The sequence below is a fragment of the Vipera berus genome (assembly GCF_964194415.1).
Source record: "Vipera berus genome assembly, chromosome: 8".
NCBI classification, from domain to species: Eukaryota; Metazoa; Chordata; class Lepidosauria; order Squamata; family Viperidae; genus Vipera; species Vipera berus.
In genome coordinates, this window is record NC_138211.1 from 3,690,492 (window position 1) to 3,714,998 (window position 24,507).

Below are 24,507 nucleotides of genomic sequence, written 5' to 3' on the forward strand. Positions count from 1 at the left end.
TAGTTGGCCATCACATAGTTCCCTCCTTGAAGAATGGAGGGAACTTTTTTAACTGGTCATGTCTATTCCATTTGATTAGATAATGAAATGAAGTTTACAGCATAAATTTGAGAATACAAGTGAGGACAATCCAGGATCTGAGGAAATAACTGTATTAGACAGGCTGTTTTCCTAAGCACGTGCATTTTTTCTCCTCTTCATACTCTAGTCTAACAGCACCCACATTATGTATAAAAACACAGTCTGGATTGAAAGTGCAAACAATACTGGAAATATCATTACTCGAGACAGGACCATCAATGTTGAATTTTCCTGTGCATATGAGCTTGACATTAAAATTTCTTTGGATTCTGTTGTTAGACCAATGCTCAGGTAAGAAAACAGTTGACACTTTGGACATTCTGAAGAAATGGAGAGTTGGGTGAAGGGATTCCATTATCTCATGGATTTTATTTGGAGGTGTACAGCTAGCTAAGATTCTGGGAGTTGAAGTCCACAGTTCAGTCAAAATGTAAACATCAGGATTTTTTTTTCTTAAAAAAAAGAACCCTTGCTTTATTTATTTCCTTGAAGAATGAAGATCTTTTATTTTCTGAGTTTGATCCAGTTCTTAAAAGAAAAAATCTTTTCCTTCTTCTCAGCCATAGCAATATTTGACCTTGTCTATTCTCCTCTTTAACAAAATGGTGAGATCCAAAATAAATTACTTCCAAGCATTAGCTTTGCAATTTTTGGAAATCTGTTTTAATTGCATGCGAATTATATAGAGTTAATATTTCATTCATTAAGTTTGGTAATAGCTAACTCTGGTAATAGAGTGTAAATGAAGTAAAAAGATGGAAATAAATTAAACAAATCAATAAATAACAACCATAATAACCAAATAGATAGTTTTAAATTCTCCAACAGCAGATTTATCCCAATAGCATTTTGGTATAACAGTTATTTTCTCTTCATCTTGTTCCCTCTTTGAAGTGTCATTAATCTGACTGTGCCTACAAAGGAAGGCAGTTTCACTACCAAAATGGCCCTATATAAAAATTCATCCTATAAGCATCCCTACAGGCAAGGAGAAGTTGTGCTAACCACCCGTGACATATTATATGTTGGCGTCTTTGTGCTGGGAGCAGATTCTACTCACCTCATCCTCACTCTGAACAAATGTTATGCAACACCTTCACGAGACAGCAATGACAAGCTCAGATACTTCATCATTGAAGAAGGGTGAGCCACAGTTTTTAAGTGCCCAGTGTTCAAAATGCTAGACAAAAAGCTTGTCAGTTCTTGGCTGCTCTGCTGGAAATAATCAGTGCACTCCTCTTTCTTGCAGTTGTCAGAATATCAAGGATAATACCATTGGAATTGAGGAGAATGGGGTCTCCCTCACCTGCCGTTTTCATGTTACTGTTTTCAAATTCATTGGAGATTATGATGAGGTTCATTTGCACTGTGCAGTCTCGCTTTGTGATTCGGAAAGATACTCATGTAAAATAGTAAGTGGCGCACACCTTAGATGCAGTTAACATCAATGTGCTATTTAAGGCTGTCCTCAAAAAATAGAAATCTGTCTCAGAGCTGATCAAAAAGTTGATTTTTGAAGAACAATATAATCTAAAATGCATGTACTTCAGATACGACTTTAATGATAGGGACTGGAAACTTCTGCTTTGTAGCTCAAAGAGGTTGTTAAATATTTGCACTTTGATACATTTTAAGATAGGAGAAAATGGATACTTTAAACCTTGCATAGGATTAAGGTACCTATTTTATCCCTTATACCTTTGGCTGTATTGTCCTTGGTTCTGCCTATTCTTAAAAATTGCTATTGACAGATTATGCAAAGTACAAAGTATGCTCTCAAGCCAACAGAAGCTGTGTATCAAAGAAGCATTTCTATTTTTTTTATTTTTGGCTTGATCAGAATTGTCCACAGAATACCCGGAGGGCCAATGATTATTCCAAAGTTCTCAATGAGCAAATAATTTCTGTGGGACCAATCAGAAGAAAACGTAAGTGTGATGTTTCTCCAGGTTTTCATTCAGAAATCAGGATCAATCTTACTGCATGGATGCATGATTAAACAGTGAAAGAATCAATCTTCAATACTTTATTCCCATCCAGGTTTCTGGTGTTTTTTTTTTACTTTGACTTCTGCCTTTTAGGCCTAGACTGGTGTGAAGACAATGGAGGCTGCGAACAGATATGCACAAGTCAGGTGGATGGGCCACTTTGTAGCTGTGTAACTGGAACCTTGCAGGAAGATGCCAAGAGCTGTCGAGGTGAATGAATTCTTTGTCAAGGACTGAAATTTTCTATAGGCATTTATAGGCATCCGGGATATTTGAGGGAACACCTGCTTCCGGCATCAAGCTCCCTTCGTCCTGTGTGCTCCCACAGGGAGGGCCTTCTCAGGGTACCGCCGGCAAAAGATTGCCGGCGGGTAGGGGGAGGGCCTTCTCTGTGGGTGCGCCTGCCCTTTGGAACCAGCTGCCCGTAGAGCTCAGGACTGCCCCTGACCTGCGTTCATTCCGCCGGGACCTGAAGACCTGGCTCTTTGACCTTTCCGGCCAGGACTGAGAATTTTAATTTTAATTTTATTTTAATTGGGTTTTAATTGGAGTTTAATAGGGGTTTTATTTTATTCAAGGACTAAATTTAATTATTTTAATTGTTCTTAACGTTTGTAATTTGTATTATTTTAAATTCCTTGTGAACCGCCCTGAGTCCTACGGGAGAAGGGCGGTATATAAGTCCAATAAACATAAACATAAAGAGACAGACAGATAAAGATAAAGAAACAGCATGTTTCTGACTGAAGTTTATATTATTTTTTAAAACATGCAGTTTCAATGTTCATTGTCTCTTCTATTTTTCTTTGCAGCAACCAGCTCTTCAACTGAGGCTCAAGCCAGCCTTTTTCTGCTCCTTGTCAGCCAGCTGTTCTTATGGTGTAGTCTCTCTCAGTCCGGCCCAGCCACATAGTTTATCAAAGTACTGGAATTTTCTATAACCACCTAGGTCCCTATAAACACATACCACTCTTGAATCTGCAATCCACATGACTGTCCAACACCATTTGTAATGCCAGATTTTTTGGGGGTCTGTTTCAGCATTGGTGTTATTGGCCTCTTTAAATGGTATTAATGTTGTAAAAATGTCAACAGGATATCCCATTCTTTCTAAACTATCAGGAGGAGATCTGCAAGTTGAATATCCAATAGTTGATTGTTATGTCTTCCTCTTCTGAGAGTCCACTTTTGTCTTCCTATTTACAGAAATCTCTGTATAATCTGAATTATTAAATTTTGCAGGAAAACATCTGGGCAGCTTGCCTACTTTCTAAATTTGGGATGGGGAGGGAAAGTAAGAGGCAAAAGTAGCTCAGCCTCTGGGATTAGACACCCTGAAGTTTGCTTCTTAAGCTATTCATTGCTGAGTTTAAATCACCCTAGAGCTGTTTCTTTTATTTAGGTTTTAATGAGTTCTGCATATCCAACACTTGATATTCAGTATTCACTTCAGAAGACTAAAAAACCAAAAGATGGAAAAAACCTTTGATGTGCCCTGAAATACGCACCATCTCCGTTACAGTTACACTATAGCCATTCTTGCATTTTTTTTGTATGAACAAATTTTTACTATTTAAATTTAGGGTAGCCTTTTTCTTCTAGAGGGACGCGGTGGCTCAGTGGGTTAGGATGCTGAGCTTGTCGATCAGAAGGTCGGCAGTTTGGTGGGTCGAATCCCGAGTGCCGCGTAACAGAGTGAGCGCCTGTTACTCGTCCCAGTTTCTGCTAACCTAGCAGTTCGAAAGCATGTAAAAAATGCAAGTAGAAAAATAGGGACCACTCTGGTGGGAAGGTAACAGCGTTCCATGCGCCTTTGGCGTCCAGTCATGCCGGCCACATGACCACGGAGACGTCCTTAGACAAGCGCTGGCTCTTCGGCTTTGAAACGGAGATGAGCACCGGCCCCTAGAGTCGGAAACCGACTAGCACGCATGTGCAGGGGAAAAAAAACTTTTACCTTTCCCTTTCTTCTAGAATCTAGATGTTTATTGACCAATTTTTAAATTAAACATGGGGAACAAGATCTTGTTTCTTGGCAGCCTTCTGTTTTGTGAAGTTTGCTTAGATTTGGGAAAAGACCTGTAGTAAGGTTAGGTATAATGTTTTTCAATAAAAATGATTTGAATATACTCTGCTGTAAAGATTTGGAAATACCATAAGTTACCTACGTTATTGATTGTGGTTTGAACAAGCATCCTTTCTTCCCAGAAAAAAAAATTGAGGTGTTTTCTTTGGGGTGTGTGTGTGTGTTCTATAGGAGATCAGCAAAGATCTCTCCAAGTCCTATCCATACCAAAATGAGTGCCAACACTATGAAGGTAAAATTTAAGAATTTTGCATAAGAGAAAACGCAAAGATAAGAAGCGTCGGAAGCAAAGGAAAGGGCTGGTCCGGGTCTCGGTTCTTTCTGTTAAGTTAGCCGCCTTCTCATCTCCAGGAGCCCAAGACGGCTCCCTCTCCTCCCCTTTCCCCTCAAGAAAGTATCGCAACCCGGCTGAATGGAAGAACCAGTTCGGGAGGGACGTTTCTATGGCGGGAAGGAGTATACTATCCCACTCTACAGGGATCAACTCCCTCGCTTCTGAAGTAAATAACGAAACTTTCCTTTTCTGAGGTAAACGACAACGACGACGGTGTGCCCGTCACTCCCTCAACCCCGCCCCTGAAATCGCCCCGCTTTCGCATTCCTGATAGGCTCGTCCCACGCCGCTGGCCGCGTCCAATCTGGGCGTCGTACGACTCTCGACCGGCGGTCGCTCGTGACGTTTGCAGCCAATCCCTGCGTCTCTTGCCGCCGAAACCCCGCCTCCCCTGCCCGATGATTGGCGCAGGAATCTTCGCGGTATCACCAGAGGCCAGGCTGACCTGTCGGCTTTCAGGGACCGCGGAGCCGATGCCCGGGTCTCTGTGGAGGATGTTCGCGGAGCGGCGGGATCCAGGTGGGGAGAAGCGCGGACGAGCATTCCGCGGTTCCCGGGTGAGTGGGGCCCGGTAGTGACTCCCGCTTTGGCACTCCATCTTTCTTACCTTCAGCACCTCAGGAGCCTGGACTTCATTTCTCAGAATCCTCCAACCTGTGCGGCGATGGCTGAGACTCCTGGGAAATGCGGTCTCCATACCTCAAGCGCCCCAGTTGAGGGAAAGGTGATGGAAGGCGACCTTCAAAGGCTGCTTGCCCTCCTTCTCCCCTCCCCCCCCCGCCAGGATTATTTTACAGCAGGGGTGTTCAAACTTGCCCCTTTTATGACTTGTGGACTTCAACTCCCAGAATTCCTTAGCCAGGCAAACTGGCTGAAGAATTCTGGGAGTTGAAGTCCACACGTCATAAAGGCCAAGTTTGAAGACCCCTGTTTTACAGTGTTGTTATTTCCTCGTGGTCTCCTTTCCAGCACAGCTTGTTTTCTTTCTAAGCAAAGCTAAGAGGGTTGGGTGGGTAACCATCAGCAGCTTTGGGTTATCTCTGTTATCAGTGATATTTATAGTACTGCCTGTGTTTCCTCGAAAATAAGACCTGGTCTTTTTTTTTTGTGGCCTCCAAAAGAGGCACCAGGTCTTATGTGCAGGGGTGTCTTAGTCACCTCATGCACCGACAGCCCCACCCAGCTGCTCCACTTTTTCTGTGGCCAAAACAGCTGCAGCTGCATTCCAGCTTGCATTTTGCAGTCAGGCCTTTCCAGAAGGCCACTGCAGCCGACTACCGAGCTATGGAGTCAGTCTATGACTGAGAAATGTCAGCCTGGACTTCCAGTTTGCCACCGCAGCTGCTTGGAAGACAAGCTCTGTCTTCCACGTCTGATTTCTCTTCGCTGGGGGACCCTGGAAAGGGTCGAATGTTGCCCTATAGGGGCGATGAGCAAGGAGGGGACCCTCGTTTGATGGTGGGAGGGCGGCAGCCCTTCCGCTCGATCTGGGGCAGCCCTCCAAACTGGTGGAGAAAAGACCGGCCATAGCAATATGGCCTGTCATTAGGCTGCATACAGCCAAAGTCAAATTCACCATCAAGCACTTCGAAAGCAACACAGATGAAACTGGTTGAGATCTGATCTTCTCTTTACTGTAAAAGTTGCCTGTAAAAGCTGCTCGAAATATTTATCCCCCTGTGAGGAGAGAGGGAAGGGAATTTCTATTCCACCCTGTAAGAATAGCGGCATCTGACTACCCAGGAGAATCAAACATTAGAAAGAACAATTTTAATCTAATTGGATCTATATGTTCCTGAAGCTTGGGGACAAAAATTTTTCCTATTTTTAATGGAGATTCTTGTTTTTATCTACAAAAAAGAAATAAAATTGGAAAAAGGATTAGAAAGGTTTTGAACTTAAAAAATCTTAAGTGGCATCGGTGACATCTTGTGGCAAAGTTTGGCATTACAATTTTTTATTTTCTAAAAGAGACTTGGCTTGAAGTCCAGACCTTAGATAAGACTTTCCTGACCTTGGCACCACCTGTGAGAGACTTAGCTGTAAGAGAACAGCTGGACAGCATAATTTGCCTACTTGAACTGTGAATGTAAACCTTTACTGACTTTTGCTTGACAAACAACTTTTACTAGAAAGATTATTTATAAACACGTGAAAGAGATGGATGAAGACCAGGAAAAGGTTCTTTCCATGTTGAAAGCAATACGTGAAACCATTCTTTCAGCTTGTGATAAAATAAGACCTAAAATAAAGATCAAGATGCCAGCTTAGATACACAAATCCAAACTTTGACAACACTGAAAAAGGAAATGACTTTCTATATAAATTAGAAGAAATTTGAGAAAGAAGAATAGATTGAATCAAAGACAAATATATCAGAGCAAGCATGGGAGACTGGAATAACAGGGAGACAATTTAACAAATACAAATGGGCTAGTCCTTCCAGAAAACTGGCAATTAAATAGTCTCCTTTATTTCAAATAACATATATAAGAATAGAGGGAGATCTATTTGACGATCTAAAAACACTGATATGGAAGCCTAGTTGGCAAAGGAAGAAAGCCAGAATAAAGTTGAAGAAAATTGGGGTTTTGGCTTATTAGAGGGGATTTTATATTATCAATTAGAGGGTTAAAGGGAGATGTTGAGATAAGGGGAATTTTGGTCATTAGATTTAAAATACTTGGAAAAGTTGAAAATAAGGATTTTATGTGTTTAATATTTACAATTGTTAAACAGAAATATTAGACAAGACACAGAAATTAAAGGCTGGAGATAAAAGGCGAAACATATAAACTACAATCATTTGCTGACGATCTAGAAAAAACAAATGTCAGAAACAATAGAGGTACAGATAGTGAAAAAGGTCAAATACCTGGGTATATATTTATCAGCCAAATGCTCAACAATAAAAGAAGATAACTATATAAAATTATTGAAACAAATAAAATCGGACCTTGTCAATACTAAAAAGAATTGCTACAGTTAAAATGAATGTACTGCCAAAGATTCTATTTTTATTTCAAACAATCCCGATAAAACTTGAGAATTTTTCCCCCCAAGATTTAAATTCATTAATTTTGAATTTTGTTGAGCAAGGAAAAAAGCCAGAATTAAGATGAAAACGTTACAAGATGCTAAGGAAAATGGAGGTTTTGGGTTACCAGACTGGGCTTTGTATTATCAAGCATCTGTTTTAACATGGGTGAAAGAATTAGAAATAAAAGGTTGTTATATTGGAGGGACATGACTTACAATTGGGATGGCACGCTTTCTTATGGTATGGGAAAAATAGAGTTCATAAGTATTTCCAAAATCACTATATAAGAAATGCTTTGTTAACAGTATGGGAAAAAATTAAAACTAGAATATATTTAAAAATGCCAGGGTGGTTATCAAGAATGGAAGCTTTTGTACATCTGAACTTGGTAGACTTTAGACAATAACAAGTTGTAATATCAGGTTTAGCCACAAGATGTCGCTCAGACCATTTAAGATTTTTTTAAGTCCAAAATTTGTATAGTCCTTTTTCTAATTTTACTTCTTTTTTATAAGTAAAAACCCAAATCTTCAATAAGAATAACAAATCTTTTAGTACTCAAATTTTAGAAAGATAGAAATCCAGTTAAAATCAGCGTTTTAAACTCCCCTGGATAGTCAGTCGCCACTGTATTTAGAGGGTGGGATAGAAGTTCCCTTCCCTCTCTCCACTGGGGCGGCGGGGAATTACTTTGGGCAGCTTATACAGGTAGAAAAAATAGTTAGGATTGAAGGGGCTCAGATCTCACCCAGTCTCATCTGTGCTGCTTTATAGGTACCCAGTTTGTTTCTCTCTCCCTCTCATTTTTTTCCTTTCCATGATTGAGATGTTTTTATAGAGCAGTAGTTTAGAGTGATTTTCCACTGATTTGACAGAGATGGGTATTGGCATGGTTAGGGGTGACTTAGATGTGTTGATGTTGAGGGGAAAGTCCCTTTTCTCTCTTCCATCCTTAAAGCATGGGGAAGCGGGGTAAAGCTCTAGAAACAGGAGACCCAGGCTGTTAGGTTTTTCGCCCATGCCTTGCACCGCTCAATTCCTTTACATTAAAGCTTTCTTCTCAACTGGACAAAGGAGATTGGAAAACTGCAAACAAAACTTGCCATTCCTGGAATTTCCTGATACACTTTATTTTTTAGAAGTTTGGACCATCCCTGAAGTGACTCTGAACTGAGATTCTGAAAACAAGTGATCAATGTCCCTTTCTTTACGCTGCTAATAAGGAGAAGTGCATCCTCCATATTATTTATTCAGGTAAACAACTTCCTGGGGTTAACAGATCTTTGGACTGGGTTCATGGGGAAAAAACACTTGGCATTGGGATATAGTTCAGAAGGATGCTATAATTAATTTCTTAAAGAAATTGCCAAAAAATGAATTGAGTGCAAAACAAAGTTTATTAGGGTTATTTAGTCAGTATGAATGTTTGTTTATTTAAAAGTAAACACTATTGGGATGATGCACTTTTAAACATTTAATTAGAAAATCAATAACTTTAAAATAGAATAATTTGTTTAAATGAAAATAAATGATAATTGTTTTTTTGTTTTTTGTTTATTAATTTTCAATATTACAATTATATCTTTGAAAAGGAACATGGTGTGTGGGTTACAATAGTTCCATTTCATACAGATGTATGTTGTTACAAATCTCCAATTTATTGTAGCCAATATTCCCTCTTTTTTCCTTTAATACATATTGTCTCTTATATAAATTAACATGCTTCTTATTCTATCCATCAGGTATTTAGTAGTTTTCTTAAATTTGTGAATAATTTTATATATTTTATTTATTTTAACAATCAATTTTTAGAACATCAATCACTTTATAAATTTTCCCAGCTTTAATTTTGCATTAATATTTAAGTTAACCGTTTGAAATTTATCATTTCCAAATTTCTGAGTGACCCCACTTTCCTTTGTCACAATTCTCTCCAATAACTAGTAATCCAGATACATATCTATCTCATTTCCATATCAACAGATTAGTAGTGCAATATAATCTTATTTTCATTGTAATTTCCACATATTGTAGATTCAATAACCAAGATTCTCCCATTTCAGCATTTAATACATCCTCTCTTCTCCTTTATGTCTGCTCTCTTGTGTTTAGGCTTATAATTTTATTCTTATCACTACATCCAAATATATTAATTACGTTGCATCACTCTTAACATATATGTGTCTTAGTCACCTTCATTTAACCTTTATAAACAACTCAATATTTCAATTTATCTATTGATATTCATACATCTAAGTTTTAATTAGCCAACATTTTTCTTTATCTTCACATCATAACAAATCTCATATTCAAGATACAAATCCTATCTACTTAGATATATTCTATTTTAGGCCTCTTAGATATGTCCACACTCCATTCTTCTTCAGTCTTATTCTGGCTTTTTTCCTTTGCCATGTCATTTTCTGTGTCCTTGCTTCAGGGTCATCAAAGATTTCTTGTATTGTTATATCATATTGAGGTGACCCTCCAATCTCCATTTTTGGAGGGTTGAGAGGTCTGGCAGAACTACCAAAACTTCTCATTATTTTCTCCTCTTTGCGTAGTTGTCCTGGACTGTCTGTTTTTAATTCCATCTGTTTCTCATTTTGATCTTCAAATTCCTTCTGATTTATGGAGCAGGTTTTTTCCCCCATCCATTTTTCCCAAGCTTTCTCTTATCTGTACTTGTTGAGTGGTTAAATCTTCTGTTCAATTTCTTCTGTTATGTTCTGTACAGATAGTTTATTAGTTGTAGTCAAAATTTGGGTTTGCTTATCCAAGACGCTTTCTAGTTTTTTTCCAAAAGCTCTTATTTCATCACCGGTTATAGAAAAAAATTGGTAAGTTTGTCAGGTTGTTTTCAACATAGCAGAAATTTGTTTTTTCATTTCTTCCATGGCAGACTCTCACATCTGGTGCTCAAGGTTACTCATCTTGTTTCCTAAAGTATCAGCCAAGTCTCTTTTTTTTTTAAGAGTGACAGATTGCAGTTTCAGGTTTAGCCACAAGATGTCCCCCAAGTGCTTAAAAATTCCTTTCAATTATTTCTTCTGTTTTAGGAGAACAAAGCCAAACTTTCAAATAAGAATAGAAAATAGAAAGTAGATAATCAAAAGGTTTTGTTTTTTAAAAAAATAAATTTCTAGTTGAGATCCAATTATTTTTTCAATGTTTTTTTTAAATCTCTCCTGTAAATTCAATTGTTACTGTTTATGGAGGGAGGGCTAAAATCCCCCTTCCCTCTCCACAGGGGGGAAACTACTTTAGAAGCTTATTTAGGTAGAAAAAAAAGTTGGAATATAAGAGAGGTAGATCTCACCCAGTCTCTTCCATGCTGCTTTAATGTTGCCTGGTGGTAAGTGTGACTTTGGCTGTTTGCAGCCTAGTGGCTGGCCTTATTGCTATGACCCGGTTCCCCCGGTTCGAAGGGAACACACGCACTAACGGGAGAGTTGCAGCTCTCCCGCGTTTCTGCGAAAGCCCTTTCTTGCTGGTTGCCTCTACAGGGTGACTTTTCAGCCCTTTTAGGGGGCCCCCACGGTGTGAAACTGGACATGGAAAATGAGAGCCGTCCTCCAAGCGTCCATAGTGGCCGCGACAGCAAACCGGAAGAATAAATGAAATATTGTTATTACACAGTAATAGGCTTGTACTCAGAGCTTGTAAGATGTTAGGCCAGACCTGGACGTTTTATGGCTCGCCCCAGACCACATCCAGCCCTTTGGCTGTCCTTGTCCAGCCTGTGTGAGGTCAATCAGAAATTAGAAATCAAATGTAAATAAGTGTACACCATGCACACAGTACAACTGCATTGCTTTTATTTTTAAAATGCTTTTTTAAAAATTTTCATATATGTGAGGGTGCCTATGTACAGTCACAGGCCTTTTGGTGTGACTCTCCACACCATTGCCAGTTTCTCATGTAGCCCCTTGAGAAAATTAATTGCCCACCCCTGTGTTAGATTATTGAAAGATAACCTTTTGTGTTTTTCCGTGTTTGGCAGGACTCTCCTTTCCTAGCAGTCTCCTGCAGGTGCCACAATGGATCTTATCCTGGATTATGCAGATACTTATATTTTGACACCTTATGTTTATCCAGTAACCTGGCCGGAAGACAATGCTTTTCGGCAGATTATAAGTCTCTCTGTTATAACAAACCTGGGGGCATTTGCCGTATATCTTCTGTTTGCCACTCTCAGCTACTATCTGCTTTTTGATCACAGGTTAAAGAAGCATCCTCAGTTTTTAGAGGTGAGTGGGGTACATCAATGTGGCAGACCTGCTGTTTCCTTTAATGACATTTAATTACTCACAAGGGGTCCTATCTAAAGAAGAACCCTAACTCTATCATGTTGTGAATTGTGCCATGCTTAAGCCTCTTCTTAAATTTGTGAATGAAAATGTTAGTGCTATAAAGCAGAATGAAAACCTTGTGAAATGGGAGAGAGGAAATTTTCTCCTTGCTATATCTCTATGGTACTTTTGGTGGCTGGGCATATTTCATCTTTTCTTTCCTGATTTAGTTAGCCTCATCTTATTGAGGAGTTCTTTTAGCTGGAATTTGACCACTTTTTTTCATTTTGGAGGATGATGCATTCATACGATATGTAGAATTGTGAGGTGATGTTGCATGGTGAACAATTAAGCAGAATTGCTGCAGATTCATCCACTAGCTTTAGGGAAGCACTTTTTCTGATGTTTGGTAGGGAGTGTGAGGTCTATGCCAGGCTCTTTCCAGCCTTGGCAGCTTTAAGACCTGTGGACTTCAACTCCCAGTATTTCCCAGCCAGTTGTGAGTTGCAGTCCACAAGTCTTAAAGTTGCCAACTTTAGGACTGTGTGATTTTAAAAGGCCTTTTGACCCATTGTCTGCTTTTGTGTTCAGAATCAAGTGCAGCGGGAAATAAAGCACGCCTCCTTGGCTCTGCTATGGATCAGCATTCCCACCGTGGCCATCTTTTTTGCTGAGGTCAGAGGCTACGGCAAACTCTACAGTAACATTGGGGATTCTCCCTATGGTAAGCACCCCTGTTTGGCACGCCCTCCAGAACTGACTCCTCTTTCCCTTTTTATCTCCCAGCTTGCAACTCTACATAGCGTCAGAGACTTTGCAATCCCAAAATATATCCTGGCCCTGATTATGCAAAGTAAAGTGGTTGTGGTGCAATTTAACTGCCACTTTCTGGAGTACATTGGTTTAGGGAAAGATATTTTAAATTATGTCTGCTTGTTGTTAGCTGCAAAGTCATGTTTGACCTCTATGGACTACTTTATGGTAAATTTAGGTTTGGGAATATAAGGTTTTGAAATGTAAAATGCAAGGTAGCATTGGAGAAAATCCCCTATAATTATGATTTAATCACAAACACAGTGTTATTAAATTTGTTAGTAGCCTGCCCATCCATATGTTTTCTTAATTATGTCCATTTGTCAGTGAATTATCTTTCTAGTCTGTTAAAGGGGGTCATAAGGAAGTGATTGTTCAAACAGATCTGTAAAGTTTGCGTCATTAATTGATCAGGCAATGCAACATCCCAATATCTGTGCAAATTTGTAATACCTTTGAATGGAAAAGTGATACCATTCAATTTTGCAGGTCTCTGATTTTTCTTAAGATTCCTTAGAAACACAGAACGGAGCATGGCTCTGCTCTCTCTTTTCACAGGAAAAAAAAGGAATTCTGGAAGCCCCTTTTCCAATTAAAAGATTAGCAGTGTCAGGGTTCCGACAGATTCAAAGGCATCAGCTTTCATGAGCTGCAGCTCACTTTGTCAGAGGACGAAAAGTACATTTGACAAAAGCCTGTGAATCAAATAGATTAGTCAGAAAATTCCTGATTTTTTTTGCTCCTGTAGACCAACATGACACATCACTTACCGTATCTACAGTGGTGTTTCTCAAACTGGACAACTTTAAGACATGTTGACTTCAACTCCCAGAAATCTATACTGGCTGGGGATTTCTGGAAGTTGAAGTCCACATGTTTTAAAGTTTCACAGTTGGAGAAACATTGATCTACCAGAAATGGAAGCAGTCTTAAGGAATCCTTTTTTTCCCCAGTATGGGGAGATCTGCACCATTGCCTCATTACTGCCAAAATTTGTCCCAAAATAGTTCCAGAATAGGAGGACAGCTACGTAAATTCTGACAGTGACATAACTTATTTTCCTCCTGTTAAGTAGGATCAGAATAGGGAAAAAGAAATATGTTCATAACTTTAAGCCATGCCCACCCACCTGAAAATCTTCCATTCCTGCCTGGCTTGCTCTTTGACTGTCGTGTTCTTGGATTTGGTACATGCCAATGTTGCTCAAGTAGATAACAGATACAAACATTGTCAATCGACTTGACAAATGTCTTTGTTCTTGTGAATTGGATCTGCTGGAATTCTTTCAGTCCCTAATTTTCTTCCCTCCTTATCTAGGATGGTTTGGCGTGGTCTTCAGCATGTTTTCATTTCTGTTCTTCACCGATATGTGCATTTACTGGATTCATCGGTTTGTTCACCACAAGCTGTTATATAAGGTAAGGTCAATAATTGGCAGGCAAGACTGTCTCCTCACACTTAGGATTATCACAGCATCCCCAAGTTATGAAATCAAAATTCAAATGCTTGGAAACTGTCATGTCCTGCTTAGGGTTGCAATGATTAGCTTAACTACGGCAAAAATGATGGTAAAATCAGGCACAAGTCCTTAACAACCATCTAGTGGAAAGTCTAGTCCTAATTGTGGTAATAAGTGGAGGACCACCAGTAGGCTACTTTTGTAGCTGGTGGAGCCCTCATCAAAATGAAGTCAAAATGTTATGATCTGTTTCTCTCTTCTTTCTAAGGATCTGATCCTTTTCTCTCTTCCGCAGCGTTTACACAAACCCCACCACACATGGAAGATCCCAACTCCATTTGCCAGCCATGCTTTTCACCCCCTGGATGGTTTCCTTCAGAGCCTCCCTTATCATATCTATCCATTCCTTTTTCCGCTTCATAAAGTGACCTATTTGGGCCTCTATGTCTTCGTCAACATCTGGTCAGTTTCCATTCACGACGCAGACTATCGCGTTCCTAATCTGCTGAAACCCATCATCAACGGAGCAGCCCATCACACTGATCACCACTTGTTCTTCAATTACAATTATGGCCAATACTTTACCCTCTGGGATAGAATTGGGGGCTCTTACAAAAACCCCTCTTCTTTTGAAGGTGAGGGGCTGCATGCATATTTGAAAAAGGTGGCGGACGGCCCTGAGGAGGAGAAACTACAAGGAGGCGATGAAGTGAAAAATAAATAGCAACTGCTTGTAAGGAAGAAATGCTGTGGTTTTATGGTTAAGGTGCTGGTTAAGCGCTGGGCTGGCTCCTCTATTCCCAGCCATAGAAATATACCTGGTGACTGGATTTTCCTTCTTTTCCTGGTTTGTTGCTGGGAGGGAGGCGTGGAAGGTGGAAGAAGGTGACGAGCTCCTGAAGGAAAGACCTAATATAAATCCAACCACTAACTGAGAAAATAGAACGAAAAGAAGATCAAAGAAGTGGAAAAGAGAGAGAAAAAACTTTATTACAGTACCACTGGAGAGCAGAGAAATTTGCTTGAGATTTACAACACCCTCTGGACCTGCCAATTAAATGCAACTCAGCCGTTTTTTGTAAAAAATAAAATAAAATAGGGGGGACTCTAAAGGACTAAAATGGACAGTCCCATGCAGGAGAGGTTTTTTTTTAAAGTTAAGAGTTTATTGTAATATAAAATACATTCCTTGCTCTTTTCCCCTCTGATTTGTAAGGTAAAATATAAAAAACCCAGTGACTTCCATCTCTTTTCGGTACAGTAGTATACAAAGTATAGTAAAATATACAAAGTAGAATACAAAGTATACAAAATATACAAAGGAGAGAAACAACCTGGAATTAATGAGAAACTTCCTAACAGTGAGAACAATTAACCAGTGGAACGTCTTTCCTTCAGAAGTTGTGAATACTCTAACACTACAGGCTTTTAAGAAATGACTGGACAGCCATTTGTCTGAAATGGTGTAGGTTTTCTTGCTTGAGCAAAGGGTTGGACTAGAAGACCTCCAAGGTCCCTTCCAGCTTTATTCTGTTTGAAATATAGTTAAAGCCTCTACTTTTTGCTTTGCATATCTGATAGATCCCAACCACTTCTACAACAATAAACTTACTATATAATCCTCGAAATCTAAGATTAAATTTTCAATTTTGTATGTCTTTTTTCAAGCATAAAGTCCATAAGATGGCAGCACGTTCACACGCAGCGGCTCTGAGCTCCCGGTACTGGTGTGTGGTGCTTGGATTAATGTGCGTGTGGATGAATGTGCACAGTGTGGTGCAAGGGGCTAAATTAGCCTACACACGTATAGAGCTGTTAAACATCGGGCTTGCAAGGCAATCTGGAAGTGGCGAAACAGCAATATAAACATAAGGTGGAGAACCACTTAGCAGACAACAATCCGAGGCAAGTGTGGCAAGGACTTCAGCAATTAACCAACTACAAGGGCAGTATGAGGAGCATGGTTAACACTGATGCCTTGTTGGCTGAGGAGCTGAATATCTTCTTTGCTCACTATGAGGTAAAAAGACCAGACCCCGTAGCCTCTGCTGGCCGGCCGCCTGATTTGATTTGATTTTATTTATTTATTTATTTATTTATTTATTTATTTATTTATTTATTTATTCGGTTTATATACCGCCCTATTCCCAAAGGACTCAGGGCGGTTTACAAGGCAAAATTTAAAAACAATCCAATATAAAATTAAAATAAATTAAATTAAGTCTAGGCACAAAAATTAATTCACAATTTAAAAACATTAAACCCCTCAGTCCAGACCAGATAGCTCAAAGAGCCAGGTTTTTAGGTCCCGGCAAAATGAACGAAGGTCGGGGGCAGTCCGGAGTTCCGTTGGCAGTTGATTCCATAGGGCAGGTGCACCCACAGAGAACGCCGTCCCCCTTTTCAGCAACTCACCCTTTCTGAAGACCAAGTGAGAACTGTATTGAAGGCTGTGAATCCCAGCAAAGCCGCAGACCCAGATGGGGTGCTGGGGATAGTGGTTAGGAATTGTGCTGACCAATTAGCAGGGGTCCTGACAAGGATTTTTAACATCTTGCAAACGGCACGTGTATCATCATGTTTGAAAGCAGCTATCATTGTCCCAGTCCCCAAGAAAACTGCAGTTGAGTGCCTGAATGACTACAGACCTGTTGCACTAACGTCTGTAGTCATGAAATGCTTTGAAAGATTGGTTCTCCAACATCTCAGGACATGCCTCCCACTGGATTTTGATAAACATCAATTTGCCTATAGGGGGAACAGGTTGACAGATGATGCCTTAGCTACTGCTTTACACTCTGTAGCAAGTCATCTTGAGAAACCTGGAAGTTATGTCAGGATGCTTTTTGTTGATTATAGCTTGGCTTTCAACACCGTTTTGCCAAGCATTCTCATCGAGAAGCTGACTGACTTGAAATTCTCCGCCTCCATCTGCGATTGGATTCAAGACTTTCTTAGGGACTGGTTACAAACAGTGAGGGTTGGATCTGCTTTGTCCACCCCCCGCCCCGAAGCTTTGCACCAGCTCACCACAGGGCTGCGTGCTTAGCCCCTACCTGTACTCTTTGTACACATATGACTGTGTATCATCTGACCCATCTACTGCGATAATTAAGTTCACAGATGATACAACCATAGTGGGTCTTATTACATGTGGGAATGAGACAGCATACAGGGTGGAGGTACAAAAACTATCCATATAGTGTAACAACAACTTGCACCTGAACATCAGCAAGATGAAAGAGATGGTGCTAGACATCCGGAGGAAAAAGGAGGAACCTGCCCCACTTTACATCGGGGAGGATTGTGTGGAGAGAGTTTCCTCCTTTAAATTTCTGGGAGTCTACCTCTGCGAAGATCTGACCTGGAAAGTTAATACAACCCAGGTGGACAGAAAGGCCCAACAGAGACTTGACTTTCTCAGGGTCTTGCGGAAGAACAGGGTAGAACGACGGCTTATGACCCTCTTTTACTGGTCTACTATAGAGAGCGTCCTCTCGTATGGTATTGTGGTTTGGTATGCTGGTCTGACAGCCGCGGATAGGAAAGTATTACAGAGGGTAGTGAGCACAGCACAAGACATTGTGGGCTGTTCCCTGACACCACTGGATGACATCGCCAGGGCTCGTTGCCTTGGAAGAGTGAGGAAGATTCTCAGGGATGACTCACACCCTGGACGGTATCTCTTTACTCTCCTACCATCGGGTAGGAGATATAGGAGTATAGCCAGCCGCACCAACAGGCTGAAAAACAGGTTTTATCCATGGGCTGTTAGGCTTTTGAACGGGAAATAATTTTTATAAACTTTATGCATCATTGACTTGCGAGGCCAGTGTGCTGTGCAATTAGTTCATATGGTGTAATAAGATGGAGGGTTTGTGTCACTGTAAGCTGGGGGGTGGGGGCACGAAGGGAGGCTCAGCCAATCTCAATGTATACATGGTTGTAGTTTGTCAATAAAGGTTCATTCATTCATAAGTACAATAGACGTATTGAGGCTTTCTGTGATTAAGTGTCACCTGGGCAATGTTAATCCCCTCCAACCTTTGTTTCAACCCTAGGTAGCTTCCTTATCTGAAAATAGTTCCCCAAATGAAAGCAGGCAGTTCTTGAGTTGCAAAAATGAAGAGAGGTTTTGAGCCACTTTGGGCTTTAGGAGGAGGAGAAACATCTGGTTATGGCTTCAAATGACATTTTGGAACTTGTAAAATTTGCTCTATTGTGTTGGTCAAATCGTTGCTGGTCGGAAACCGCTTTCTTCTTGAAAAACATATGAAGCTGCGATTTTTCTTGTTCACAACAGAAATGGGCATCAAAAGTGATTCCTTTAATTGTAGCCTCACAAGTGGAATTGTGAGGAATTGACCAAACAAATGACTGTGGGACTGAGTTAAGCCCATCTGTGCAAGTAACACGAGTTTCGTGTTACGATTTTATTTGGTTCTGCTTCCATTTCTCACTAAGTTAGCCTGAAAATTGTTAATGGGCCCACGCTCCCTGGTGAATGTGTAAAACGTGGGTCTAAACGTGGATTTCATAAGCATTTGTTGGTGTGAATTTACTAAATATTTAACTTCATGCTTAACGATTGTTTTGTTATTAAAACATCCGTCACCAATTAATTGGATGGAGCAATAGAAAAACCCTATCAAACATCTCATTAGATCCATGTAGTCCTCAACTTACAACCATTTGTTTAGTGACCGTTTAAAGTTTTAATGGCTCGGAAAAAAGCCACTTATGACTGGTCCTGACACTTACGACCGTCGCAGCATCCCCATAGACACGTGATCAGAATTCAGGCGCTTGGCAACTGGCATGTATTGACGATGGTTGCGGCATCCTGGGATCAGGTGATCGCCGTTTGTGACCTTCCCAGCCAACTTCTGTTGAAGTCAGTGGGGGAAGCTGGATTCATTTAGTGCCCACATGATTCACTTAACAACTGTGGCCAAAAAGGTCATAGACTCCAGTGTGACTCATTTAACTGCCTTGCCTAGCAATGGAAATTCTGGTCCCAGTTGCCATAAGTCAAGGTCTACCTGTGAAGATGATCTCATTCCCAGTTTGGGGGAGGGGGTTGTTGTTTTTCAGTTCACAGGCTCCTGGTTTGAGAATATTTTTCTGAAATTATCTCGACCAGAATCTCCTGCTTTAATCTGCTCCGGTGAAGGGTGCAGTGCAAAAGGAGCATCGCCACCGTTGTTTAAGATGGGTCCAGAAAGACCACCATGGACCAAGTTGAATGTTTGTTACCTTGCTTGCAGCCCTCTCACCAAGGGCTTGGATAGCCCGGGATGCTGGGTTTCTCAGGGGAAGGTGGTCTGGAAAAAATCACGCACATCAAGCCTGCTTTGCTTCATGGTCTGTTGCAAGAAGAACTGGAAATCCCAGTTTTTATGGGACTCATTTGTTGGCTGTTTGCAACAATTCCTATCAGGACTCTCATTTCCTTGTTGGAACCTGCAGCTGTCCAGATTTGAGTCCCAAAGGTGCTTTTTCCGAAGGGCAGCTGGACTTTCTCGGTTTTTGCTTTGAAAATGTTTTGTTTCTCGTCCAAGAAGCTCCTTCGGTTCTGATATTCCCCACCAGACAGCTAGAACTGAAGAAGCTTCTTGGATAAGAAGGGAAATGTTTTCAAAGGAAAAATCTTTTAAAAATTAAACTCAATATATTCCAGAGCTGGCCTGTCCACCTGCCTGTGGCTTTGCGGCATCCCTTAAATTTGGTTTGGAAGTTATGAGACTAGAGCAGCCAAATTAATGTTGAGAACATGACAATATCCAACATAGAGTTGATAGAGCCCCTCCACACCACACACCAGGCAGGATGATTGCCTCTTGAGCTGCTTTCTAATTCGTAGAATAATGACTTTCCTGACCTTGGCACCACCTGTGAGAGACTTAGCTGTAAGAGAACAGCTGGACAGCATAATTTGCCTACTTGAACTGTGAATGTAAACCTTTACTGACTTTTGCTTGACAAACAACTTTTACTAGAAAGACTACTTACAAACATGTGAAAGAGATGGATGAAGACCAGGAAAAGGTTCTTTCCATGTTGAAAGCCATACGTGAAACCATTCTTTCAGCTTGTGATAAAATAAGACCTAGAATAAAAGATCAAGTCGCCAGCTTAGATACACAAATCCAAACTTTGACTACAACCAAAGAACCAACAATGCAGAAGATATATTTATATTTATATTTATATTTATTTCATTTATATACCGCCCTTCTCCCGAAGGACTCAGGGCGGTGTACAGGGCAATAAATATCAAAAATACAAGATACAAAAGTTAAAAAAGAATTAAATGATTGTGCCCGATGCAATAAATTAATTAAAATCAATATTAAAACCCCAAACCCATCAGACCAGGCCGGCTTGTTCGAATAAATAAGTTTTTAGATCACGGCGGAAGGAGTGAAGGTCGGGAGCCATCCGGAGCTCAACCGGTAAGCGGTTCCAATGGTCTGGCGCGCCCACAGAGAACGCCCTCCCCCTGGGGGTCACCAGTCGACATTCTCTGACCGGTGGCACCCTGAGGAGGCCCTCTCTGTGGGAGCGCACTGGACGAAGGGAAGTTGACGCCGGCAGCAGGTGCTCCTGTAGGTAATCCGGACCCATGCCATGTAGGGCTTTATAGGTCATCACCAGCACCTTGATAACAGAAGAAGTGGGACAATCAAATATTAAGACAGAGGACTCAATTGACCAACAAATACAGCTCATGGGAAATCCAGAAAAGGGAGAACACTGAAAAACAAAATGACTTTCTATATAAATCAGAAGAAATTTGAGAAAGAAGAACAGATTGAATCGAAGACAAATATATCAGAGCAAGCATGGGGGACTGGAATAACAAGGAGACAATTTAACGAATACAAATGGGCTAGTCCTTCCAGAAAACTGGCAATTAAATAGTCTCCTTTATTTCAAATAACATATATAAGAATAGAGGGAGATCTATTTGACGATCTAAAAACACTGATATGGAAGCCTAGTTGGCAAAGGAAGAAAGCCAGAATAAGGTTGAAGAAAATTGGGGTTTTGACTTATTAGAGGGGATTTCATATTATCAATTAGAGGGTTAAAGGGAGATGTTGAGATAAGGGGAATTTTGGTCATTAGATTTCAAATACTTGGAAAAGTTGAAAATAAGGATTTTATCTGTTTAATATTTAAAATTGTTAAACAGAAATATTAGACAAGACACAGAAATTAAAGGGCTGGAGATAAAAGGCGAAACATATGAAGCAAAAATGTTTAAAAATATGTCAGATAGATGCTGGAAATGTAAACATAACTCAGGCACATATTATCATGTTTGGTGGCCATGTGGCAAAGCTAAGACCTATTGGAAAAAGATACACGCTTGGTTAGAAAAAGGGTGGGAGAACATATTGAGTTTAAACCTGAACTTTTCTTATTACCGTAGGTATAATGCCAGAAAAGATTAATAAACAAAGTCTATATTTGATTCTACATGTCACAACAGCAGCAAGAATAATGTTTGCACAATATTGGAAAAATGAAGGACTACCACCAGAGGAAGGAATAATCAAAAAAATATTGGAATGCGCAGAGATGGACAGATTAACTATGAGATTGAAAGATAAAAAAGACACAGAATATTACCAAATCTGGGATTCATTTTATAATTGGCTAGAGGAAAGAACTAAGGATTAGGAACTGAATATATATTAGCGTTTTTGAATCCAGACAGCACGCTGGTTGAAAAATTAATAAAATAAAAATAAAAATTAATATATGTATGTAAGAGAAAATTAATAAAATCTTAAAAAAGAAAAAGAAAATAATTTTGTCACAGTATAAAACACAGCTGGGCTTCTCACAGCTGATATCTGTCAAGGTTGCAAAGTCTCATTTATAGCCCATACTCAGAGCTTGAAAGAGAGAGGGGTGTCTGTGGCTTCAGAGGAATGTGGGGAAGAGCAGGCCGAGGCAGGCCATGGCCTTTCAGGATTGGGACAGGATGAACATGAGAAACAGAGGTCAGGGGATGAGCAACGGCCACCCCTTCCTGATCCTAGAGCACAGAGAGTGGAGAGAAGGAGGGAACAATGCTGGCAGACTCAACTTCTTGGGAGGAGAGCACCCCGCCCTCTCCACAAGGCACACCTGGAGACTGAGACTTAAGGAGACGTTTGTCGGGAACAACACTGATTTCCTGGAGTTTTGTATGCTGTTGCTGATCTTGGAAACAACTCTCCGATCTCTTGTTCTGTGTTGTGATTTCTGCTTGGAAAACCTGAAACTCTGACCATTGGATTGGCTGACAAACGTGATTTGGTGTTCAAAGACCTCGGATTGAATTTTGGCTTCTCTTCTGAAACTGCTCAGGCAAGCTTGTATTTCCTTTTTTTTAATGTTTCACTGATTTTCTAATTTTACATTTAAGTATTTAAAAAGCAATGTGCTGAGCTTGCCAAAAGACCCGGACAGCAAATGCTGCACAGGCACGTTGCATCAAAGGCAGGAACTTTGCACTCCTTCCTGCTCCCCAACTACACCATCTCAACTAGGTAAGTAAGATATTATTTGCAAATAGGGGCTTCCTGTTCCAGTTTTCAGCGTAGCAGTTGGAGAATCTGAAACGTCGGATCCTCCGGCTGAAATTTCTTTTTGCTGGGGACCCTAAGGGGCCAGAATCCACCCTGGAGGGGAGGACTGAAGGAAGGAAATCCCAGGGACTTAGGAGAGATGGCGGTCTCTTTGAACAGTTCAGGAGAAGCCTCCCAGAAACCAATGGAAGAAAAGGCTGGCCAACGCCCTGTCCAGTCATAGCTGAACCAAAGGGAAGTCACAAGCGATTAAACTAAGCGAATAGCAAAGCAGCATGCTTGAATCTGGGCAAGAATATTGATTTTCTCTATCCTACCTACTTTCCTGAAGAAGAAAATCCCCAAAATAAGAGTTCTCCGAAGAAGGAAATGGGGAGGGGGACTTTGTTCCTTCTCCCTCACTTGGGCGGCGAAATTTGCTATTTTAGAGAAGGAAAATAACCAGAAAGACATGAAAAATGAGCAAATGCCGACCCCTGCTGGTGGAGGAGAATTTTTTCTTTTCTTTTTTTTCCCCTTTGAACTCTCAAGCTTTGAATACACCTGTTTAAAGAAATTGGATAACACAGCTGAAGCAATGAATACTCTACAAAAGGAAACATGTGATGAGCGACAACAATTCCAAAGGACAATTACTTTAAACTACATAGAAATTCACAACAACTTTTAAAACATGAACCAACGTATTTCCAACCTAATTTCACTCCAAGAAATCTCTCAAAATACAGTAGAGATGACTCAAAGAACCTCTGAATATAGAGACTTAAAGGAACCTTATAAACCACTCATTTCACAAAAGGAAACATGATAAGCAGCAAAAATTTCAAAGGTCAATGACTTTAAACCACCAGGAAATGCAGAAGAAATTTGAATGCATGAATCAACTTATTTTCAATTTAATTTCACTTCAAGAATGTTCTCAGGAAAATATAACAGAGATGATTAAATATAATTTTGAGGATGGAAATTTGGAGATGGAATCATATAGAATAAAGAGTTATGATTTAATCCAAATGGGAAACAACTTTGAAGATAAGGAAGAGATTGAGAAAAAATTCCCTGTAGGGAAACAAAGGATGACGAAACAGCAGGGAAAGGATGGAATATTTCAGAAAGAATATTTCAAAAAGAAACATTTGTTTGAATATAGCTAAGAAATGGGAAAATTTTAATATACTACTCTTAGAGGGAAATTTTTTCTTTCTTTTCTTCCTCCAAATCAATATAATTGTGTGTTTTTTCCTTTGTTTTTTTGTTTTTGTTTTTTCTATTCTTCTGAGTTGAACTGATGTAAATAAAAGCAAATGTTTTAGCTACTTAAATGTGATGATAAGAAAAATATAAAAATAATGTGTTTTGAAATTAAAGCATAAGAGGGTCTATATGGAAAAAACAGAATTAAATTCACTAATGTAAATATAATAGAATGTTGAAATGATTGTTATTTGTAAGAACATCTAGAATAATAAATAAATAAATAAATAAATAAATAAATTTGGAGGGAGAAACAAGCTGTTCTCTTTTTTGTTATTATTGTTTCTTTTTACTTTTTTACTTATTGATTGGGAATTATAAAAGCATGAGAGGGTTTGCCTGGAAAAAAAACAGAATGAAATCCACCAATATAAATATAGTTAAGTGTTAAAAAAGATTGTTGGTGGTAAAAGTATTTAGAATTTGGGGGGAGAAATAAGCTGAAATAAATCTGGTGACAGGATTTATGATAAGGCAACTAAAACGATACACAGGAGTACCAAAACTATATATTTAACTGTTGTTAAGCAAACAGAACTGTCTTAATGTAATGTTTTGCAAAGAAAGATATGTTG

The 24,507-nt window shown here is 39.8% G+C and overlaps 2 protein-coding genes across 3 annotated transcripts in view; both read left to right on the top strand.

The window, feature by feature from the left end:
- The window catches only part of TECTA (tectorin alpha), a 39,933-nt gene extending 36,613 nt beyond the window's left edge, over positions 1 to 3,320 (top strand). Inside the window, exons 18-23 of the mRNA XM_081333825.1 lie at positions 209 to 372; positions 976 to 1,224; positions 1,331 to 1,493; positions 1,922 to 2,009; positions 2,163 to 2,279; positions 2,882 to 3,320. Coding sequence (XP_081189951.1) covers positions 209 to 372; positions 976 to 1,224; positions 1,331 to 1,493; positions 1,922 to 2,009; positions 2,163 to 2,279; positions 2,882 to 2,982 — 882 coding nt within the window. The 3' untranslated portion in view covers positions 2,983 to 3,320. The remainder of the gene's footprint in view (positions 1 to 208; positions 373 to 975; positions 1,225 to 1,330; positions 1,494 to 1,921; positions 2,010 to 2,162; positions 2,280 to 2,881) is intronic.
- Positions 3,321 to 4,885: 1,565 nt separating this feature from the next.
- Positions 4,886 to 15,717, top strand: LOC308671434 (lathosterol oxidase-like). 2 transcript variants are annotated; one of them, XM_081333611.1, is made up of 6 exons: positions 4,886 to 5,046; positions 8,669 to 8,783; positions 11,533 to 11,779; positions 12,413 to 12,545; positions 13,952 to 14,052; positions 14,389 to 15,717. In XM_081333611.1, exons 3-6 carry the CDS (start codon positions 11,570 to 11,572, stop codon positions 14,815 to 14,817), a joined length of 873 nt encoding a protein of 290 aa, XP_081189737.1. In that variant the 5' UTR covers positions 4,886 to 5,046; positions 8,669 to 8,783; positions 11,533 to 11,569; the 3' UTR covers positions 14,818 to 15,717. The 2 variants fall into 2 exon arrangements, with proteins under 2 accessions (XP_081189737.1, XP_081189738.1); XM_081333612.1 differs by having other exon boundaries at positions 4,940 to 5,008.
- Positions 15,718 to 24,507: the final 8,790 nt, after the last annotated feature.

Excerpts from the sequence above, each read along its gene's own strand:
- LOC308671434 (XM_081333611.1), top strand. The coding sequence starts at position 11,570 with ATGGATCTTATCCTGGATTATGCAGATACTTATATTTTGACACCTTAT. Across the intron at positions 12,546-13,951 it reads CATTGGGGATTCTCCCTATG|GATGGTTTGGCGTGGTCTTC; the intron begins GTAAGCACCCCT and ends CTCCTTATCTAG. Across the intron at positions 14,053-14,388 it reads ACCACAAGCTGTTATATAAG|CGTTTACACAAACCCCACCA; the intron begins GTAAGGTCAATA and ends TCTCTTCCGCAG.